This window comes from Kryptolebias marmoratus, linkage group LG9 (genome assembly GCF_001649575.2).
Source record: "Kryptolebias marmoratus isolate JLee-2015 linkage group LG9, ASM164957v2, whole genome shotgun sequence".
Taxonomy (NCBI): Eukaryota; Metazoa; Chordata; class Actinopteri; order Cyprinodontiformes; family Rivulidae; genus Kryptolebias; species Kryptolebias marmoratus.
In genome coordinates this window covers 27,757,961-27,765,890 of record NC_051438.1, presented here as the reverse complement: position 1 = coordinate 27,765,890, position 7,930 = coordinate 27,757,961, and the positions used below count along the sequence as shown (strand labels likewise).

The 7,930-nt window shown below is 48.2% G+C and overlaps 1 protein-coding gene across 1 annotated transcript in view; it reads right to left on the bottom strand.

Annotated features, from left to right (window-relative positions):
* Positions 1 to 7,930, bottom strand: part of LOC108249952 (protocadherin Fat 4) — a 91,584-nt gene that overhangs the window by 31,991 nt on the left and 51,663 nt on the right. Inside the window, exons 5-6 of the mRNA XM_037977269.1 lie at positions 5,736 to 6,658; positions 3,523 to 3,697 (exon numbers count right to left, since the gene is read on the bottom strand). Coding sequence (XP_037833197.1) covers positions 3,523 to 3,697; positions 5,736 to 6,658 — 1,098 coding nt within the window. The remainder of the gene's footprint in view (positions 1 to 3,522; positions 3,698 to 5,735; positions 6,659 to 7,930) is intronic.

Below are 7,930 nucleotides of genomic sequence, written 5' to 3'. Positions count from 1 at the left end.
CCAACCATCCAACCAACCATCCATCCATCCATCCATCCATCCATCCATCCATCCATCCATCCATCCATCCAACCATCCACCCATCGGACTTCTGTTTTTTGTCAGTTCTTTTAAAATGTTGGATTTAACAGAAAGTTTCTCGGTCATCCAGAACACAAATAATCCAAAAAAAAAGTTAAAAACAAACATCTGACCTTCTGACCTTTAGCTGCTTTAAGATGGTGTTTGGCTATGTTTACTTTTTAGCTAGCATTTTGCTTCTTTTGGGTTTCAGCTACTGTTCTGCTTCTTACAGCCTATCAGCTTAGTTTCAGATGTTTTTGAGTTTTAGCTGAATTTCCACAAGAACCAGCAGTTCCTCTGGTCTAAAGGTTCCTTTGTATTTTGATGAAAAACACTTTGATTTGAAGAAAAAGTTCAGCTCATCTGTTTATTCTCCATAAATTTATAAAACAGATCAACAAAACTCCAGCAGGCCTACTGAAACCAGATAAATACGAGATACGAACTTTTTAATTCTTCACACGTGACCTAGATCCACGTGAGCCCAGCGGTGGTTCCTGCGTTGCCAACTTGATGTTTTCTGGAGAGCTTTTTTATTTTTTCACAAGCAGGCACCAGAATCTAAAGGAGACAAATCGGGCTGTGCTGCTTACTCTATTAGAACAAACTGTAAACATAAAACACGGATCATACCGAGGCCCGGTTAGAAGAATGTAAACACTGGTAGAACAACAGTAAAATGAGCGCAGAAACATGGTTCCCATCACGGCAGATGCTTGGTTGAAGCCGTGACAGCAGCAGCTCTTGAGAAAAGCCTTTCCCTCTGCGACTCGGAGGTTACTCAAAGATCCGATCCGCCTGCAGCCGGGGACGGAGCAAACCTCCCAAGAATCTGTGTTTACCTCCCAGATGCAGCCGAGCAGATTCCCGTCTTCACGGGCAGAGAGGGAAGGAACCTGCTGTGAGGAGCCGGAACCTGCAGAACCTTCAGAACCTCCACCAGCGCCACCATCTGGGTTCACAAGAGGCTGCACAGCTGGACACCTCCGGAGTCAAGGGTGATCACCACCGATTTCAAGGTCGTGGGGTTAAAGGTCACTATCCCAGTTTACCTTTGACCCCACAACATTGAAATCAATTGGGATCACCCAATGAGTACTAAAAGCAGTAATCCATCAATTGCCACAGACCAGATCATGCGCTAACTCTGCAGCTGTATAACCTCATGGCTGTAGGGTGATCACCATTGATTTCAAGGCGATGGGGTCAAAGGTCAACCTGACAGCTGACCCAATGCTCTAACTCTCCAGCAGAGTGACGCAGGAACATCAAACTCCACAGCTGGACGCCTCACGCGTCAAAGATGGTGCCTGTTGAGTTCAAGGTTCACGGGGTCAAAGGTCAATTGGGATGGTGACCTTAGATCCCATAACTTTGAAATCAATCGGGATCACCCAATGAGTACTACAAGCAGTAATCCATCTGGCGGCCATGATAACCAGGAACAAGGGACTAGATTTTGGTGGTGATACGATCAAAGTTCAAGGTCAAAGGTCACAGACCAGCTCATGCGCTAACTCTGCAGCCATATAACCTTATGGTAAAGGGTGATCACCATTGATTTCAAGGTCATGGGGTCAAAGGTCAACCTGACAGCTGACCCAGTGGTCTAACTCTCCAGCAGAGTGACGTAGGAACATCAAACTGCACAGCTGGACGCCTCACGGGTCAAAGATGGTGCCTGTTGAGTTCAAGGTTCATGAGGTCAAAGGTCACAGGTAATCCCTTTCTTAAAACCCTCGTCTCTGCTCCTACATGTGACTCTTCAGTTTCCGGTTGAGTCCGTCAGCAAAGATCAGGTTTATTAGTACTTGCAACGCAAACAAAAGTTTCCATGAGTGACAACCAGCTGAGACTGTCACTAAAGATGCTGTCAGGGAGTGAGAGTCTCAAGCCTGTGGTTACCACGGTGACCCTGACGAGCCACCGGCAGCAGCTTTGGCATTTCCTTTGACTGCGGCCATCTTTGCACTTCCTGCTCGTGCGTCAGAAACACTTTCAGCTCAGGTTATTATTGAAGTACGTCCCAAAGTCGTTTTTTTTGGCTGAGAGGAGAAAAGTTGGGTTGAAAGACGTCATCAGAAGCTCGGCTCGGTCCAAACCCGCAGGAGGCTGTAAATTACAGCTCATTTATCTCTCTTTGTCGCGAGGCAGAACAGCGGTCGCCTCCTCACACCACCGAACACGACGGAGCGACATATTTCTGACGGACGCTCCGTCTCCGTCCACACGAACGTCTGCGGTTGGACACGTCCGCCCCGTCCACCTTCAATGTGTCCTGCCAGATATCGTCAAGGACAACCATTCCCGCCCCCGCCGCCTCAACCCAGGCCTCAAAAATGGGACAGAGCGCTGCTGAAGAATCGGACCCGTCCTGTGATTACGTTCAGCTCAACCTTCAGGGCTCGAAATCTAAATCTGGACTCAAAAACTGAACCAGTGCGTTCGCTTGTTGGACAAATCTGTCCGCGTAGCTCAGACCAAAGCAGCAATTATCACCCACCGCCGGACGGCGAAGGCGGGCGACCATGTCTTTGTGTTTCTGCTGAGCTCCTGAACACAAACTGGCTCCCTGAATTAAAGATCTGTAAAATAAATACACAAAACGTTGTTTTTTTTCATCAAGGGAAGCGTCTCTGACTGCAACACGAATCTCACCACGAATAAAAACACACGGCGTCCTGCTCGGTCACGTGGCGCGTCCAGGAATGGACCAGAACCGCCCTCAGACCGGGCCGGCTCCGCCAGAGCAGCTCAGGGAAACGTATATTTAAGTGGAAGACCGTGTGATTTGGCTGCGACAAGTGGAGCTTTTATCTGGACGGAACGCCGAGAAGACTCCGGAAAACAGGAAACAGAAAAAAACAGCCGCCATTTTGGGAGCTAAAAACTCCAGAATGTTTGTGTTACAACACCACACTCTAAAAAAAACCCAAAAACATAAACTCTGTTTGTTGTTAGAGGCTCGATCTGTGGGTCAACGGTGTCCAACGTTGGGCTCCGGACCCCAGAGTGGGTCACCCAACACCAGACAGCGGCCGTCAGATCAACGGTTGCCAAACTTTTAAGGTTTCGAGCCACAAAATAAGACGTTTGACACCCAGCTGCTGCTGGCTGAAGCAGAAAAACATCTTTGAACCGATTAAAGAAGGAAATAATGACGATAGCAGCCCCATATACACATCTTATCTTCTTTTATACGTAAAAGAACTGATTTTATCTCTCAGTTACGGCAAAAATAGACAATTTAGTTTATGACCCACAGTTGGGTCCCCGATCCCTCGTTTGGGAACCAGTGATGGTATATTTTCATCTTTCTTGTTACAACAAATAAAAGCAGCAGTGTTGTGGCTGTAGGACTCTTTGTGGTGTCATTATGGGATTATTAGCGTGTTTTTATATTTATTATTTCATGGGTCAGAAGCTGAAAGGTTTGGGAACCAGACGATCCGGTCGTACCTGAGTCGGCGGCCACCACCAGCAGGACGTATTTCCCCTGAGCCTCTCGGTCCAGAGTCCGCGTCAGACTGAGCTGGCCGCTGGACGACAGGGTGAACGCCCCCTCCTCGTTCCCGCCGCTCAGCATGTAGCTCAGCTGGCCGTTCGCAGCCTGGTCGTCGTCTCTGGCCACAACCTGCAACAGCCAAGGAGAACCGAAGGGTTTCAGGGAGGGAACCGGGTCCGAGGTGAATCAGTGGTGTCCAGTCCTGGTCCTGGAGGGCCACAGTCCTGCAGGTTTTAGATGTTTCAGGTCTTCAGCAGGTCTTTAAGCTCTGCAGAAGCCTGTTCATCACTCAGTCATCAGATCAGGTGTTTCTAAGCAGAGAAACACCTAAAACCTTCAGGACGGAGGTCCTCCAAGACCAGGACCAGGACACAGCTCCAGACGCAGCAGCTCCTGTGTTTTAACGGGAATCTAACGATGTTTTCATCAACATGCTCACGTTTTCTTCATTAGACCCGAGAGGGTAAAAGACTGGTTCTGTTTCTGCATAAACTCAACAAACGTTTAAAAATATCAAACTAATTACGCTCAGAGTGACTCAGCGGTTATGTAAGAGGCAAATAAAGCTGCTTTTATGACTAAAAAGGGCAGATTTGTTCAGTCTGGGTCGGCCCGTGGCTTTCAGAAACGCTGGAGCTCCAAACATCACAAATCATGTGACGACATTTAAAGACAAAAAAAACGTCTCCCTGCTTCGTTCACAGCACCATAAATAATCCTCAAACTTTACCCGACGGGACGTGTAAATACCCGTTTGTGTCAAACAGATTAAACCGACAGGTCGAAGATTTATCGATCAGACCAAAGCGGTCCACGAGAGACAACACCACCAGGCCTAACCACCATCTTTGCTTGGAGGATTCTCGTGAAGCAGAGGACGGCTGATCTTAGCATTCAGCGATTATTTCTCATTTATTTAGTCCAATCAGACGTTCCCCAAGAAGCCAGGAGACAAGTCCTCCTCTGGTCTGCAGCAGAGGGACACCAGAAGCTCAAACGTTTGGGAATCTCTGGTTTAGACCAACAGTTTCCAAACTTTTCAGCTTCTGAGCCCCAAACTAACAGCAGCAGAGAATCAGGACCCCGACTGTCGCGGGTTAAAGTGTCATGAAACAAAGATTTAAGCGATTTATGATGTCATTATGTCCGTTTATTTACTATTTTAGCAAAGTTTATGAAGCTCAACCAAAGATATTTGAGGTAACAAGTCCTTACTTCTAACATTTTGAGGGGTGATAAGCTGAAAAGTTTGGAAACTGTTGATCTAAACCAGTAATTCCTAAATTCTTCAGCTTCTGAGCCCCAAAATATTAACAGCAAGGACTCAGGACCCTGACTGTCGCTGGTTAACGTGAACAAAACACCAACCTGGTGGTCCTGAGATGACCTCCAGAAACCAAACCAAACTTTAACCTGATTCCTAGTCAGCATATTTTAGGAATAATTGTCAAAAAAGATAAAAATAATAGTCAGAAATGGAAACAATAGCACAACAGGAACTGTTTAAGCAATTTATGATGTCATTATCATTATATTGATATTTTTAACAAAGTTTATGGAGCTCAACCAAAGATTATTGAGGTAGAAAGTTCTTACTATTAATATTTTGGGGATCAGAAGCTCAAATGTTTGGGAATCTCTGGTTTAGACCAACAGTTTCCAAACTTTCCAGCTTCTGAGCCTCAAACTAACAGCAGCAGAGACTCAGGACCCCGACTGTCGCTGGTTAACATGACCAAACGTTGGTTAAACACAGATATAAGAACCAAGACTTCAGACTTTTAGATTCAAACATATCTGATTTTAACAATCAATTCTAGATTTTATTTGGTTTCTGAAAATCATCAGCTGGTGTTTCCTGGCTGCCAGGATTAAAGTTTTTAGTAGAAAAGTATAAATCTGGCAGCCGGTGAGGTCAGCCCGAGGGAGGAACTGGACCTGAAATGAAGCTTTTCTTCCTCGTTTTTTTGTCTCCGGCTCATTTAGTCATCAGGGCAGCTCAGCCCCGTTTCATATTTCGGTGAAATCCTATAAAGCCTCTAATTGAGCGGCACAAATGGCCGCCGTTTATCACCTCCTGAGGGTTTCAGCCGTCCCGCTCACATGCCTGCTTCATAACGTTAGCGTTGACACAAACTCGGTTAAACCGTTAGCTCGAAACACCGACCTGCAGAATGTTCTTCGGGAGGTTCTCCAGGTTCTCCTGGACGCTGATGGTGTAAGGAGACAGCTCGAACGCCGGCGAGCAGTCGTTGACGTCCAGCAGGACCACGTTGACGGTGGCGCGGTCCACCCTGGGGCTGCTTCCTCGGTCCGCGGCCTGGACCGTCAGCGAGTAGGACGCCTGCGTCTCGCGGTCCAGCTGCCTCGCGACGGAGATCATCCCCGTGACGGAGTCGATCCGGAAGTCGCCGTCGGCGTTGCCCGCGGAGACGGAGAAGCGGATCTGCCCGTTGGTGCCCTCGTCCGCGTCGCTGGCGAACACCTGGATGACGTCGGTGCCCGTCAAGATGTCCTCCTCGATCTCGATGTCGTAGATGTTCTGAGAGAAGCCTGGCGTGTTGTCGTTGACATCCAGCACCGCCATGGTCACATCCATGGTGGAGGACAGCGGCGGCTCGCCTTTATCTGTCGCCACGACTGTGAGGGTGTAGTTGGACAGCTCCTCCCTGTCCAGCTCCCCGACCAGCCGGACGTGTCCGTCGATCGTACCGACGCTGAACTTGTTCCCAAACGGCCCCCGCAGCGAGTACTCCACGTAGCTGTTGGGTCCGCTGTCGGCGTCCGAGGCCCGGGCGGTGAACACCACCGTGTCCACCGGCGTGTTCTCCTGGATGTACGCCATCTTCTGGGACGTGAAGGTCGGGGGGCAGTCGTTGACGTCCAGGAGGATGATGGACACCTGGGCGGTGCTGGTGAAGCGGGCGCCGGGAGGCGGGGCCAGGTCGTTGACTGTGATCACCAGGTTGTAGAAGGACTGGGTCTCCCGGTCCAGAACCTTCTGAGTCCTCAGAACTCCGTCCTTGGAGAGGACAAAGTGGCCGTGAGGATCTCCAGACGTAATTCTGTAGAAGAGTTGGGCGTTTGGGCCTGAAAGACAAACCAGAAATGTCGGTTTAATTCGACCTCGAAGCAGAAACACAAACAAACAGAAGAAGATAACCAAACGAGAAGTCGCCATCATGGAGGTCAAACGCCGATATTTCTATTGTTCGTTAAACTTTCTGTGTTAAACGGATTATCTGCATCCATTTCCACTAATTGTACGCGTCCAAAACCAGACTTGTCCACTCGTCCTCCAGCGGGACAGTCCATTCAAGCAGTGTGACAAAAGAGAAAGACCCCTTCCAACCACTTCCTGCGCCGATAGCGCCTTTTGTGTTTCGGAAAATCCCCCAAGTTCCAAACATTTCTTTAAAAACCATAAATCAGTGGATGGACGCGTCTAACGCCTGGTTCCACGCCGGAGGTCAGGTCTTCAGGAGGAGAGCGGTTGTTTACAGTAAACAGGGAATCAGTCCTCCAGAGTCCGGCCTCAGGGTCGAGGGTCGGCGCTGCAGGAAGTGCCGACAATGGCGTTTTTTTTTTTTTTATTGTGACAAAGAAAAACGTCCACTTTGAGTCTGAGAGGACGCCGCGGACGGAGGAGACGGAAAGCAGAGTCTGCGTTTGGGAAGGAGGCAGCGTGACTCCCAGGAATGTGGGCCGCGGTAACCGCATTACGTTTGGGTGAGGCGATAATTACGGCGGCTCGAAGGAACAACTCGGGCCGTTTGAGACGCCGCGTCCCGTCGAGGCTGGAGAGCAGCTGTCAGAACAACGTGGATTAATCTCCCACCTGATTTATAAACCCGGCCGAGCGGCGTTTCTTTAAATAAAGTCCCATCAGCTTCACTCTGATCTCCGAGGCTTTAAAAGCAACATCAGCTCCAGAATCAGGACATTATCTTTGCATAAATGAGGAATATTTAACTGTCGGCTCATATTTGGGACAAAAACTCCATCAGAGGATCTGTTTGATCTTTAATGGAGACGAAATTGTGATTAAAACTGAGCAAAGATACAAAAAAACCTCAAACTGACGTTTTTATCAGAGTTCAAATAAATAAAATCAGCTGTTTGAGACAGTTTATCAAAAATATAAGAAACTGAGAAACAAACAAATAAATCTGCAGGAAAATAAACAAAATTATCACAAAATGAAGAAGAATTGGACTCTAAACCCGGTCCTGTTTGGACTCTAAACCCGGTCCTGTTTGGACTCTAAACCTGGTCCTGTTTGGACTCTAAACCTGGTCCTGTTTGGACTCTAAACCCGGTCCTGTTTGGACTCTAAACCCGGTCCTGTTTGGACTCTAAACC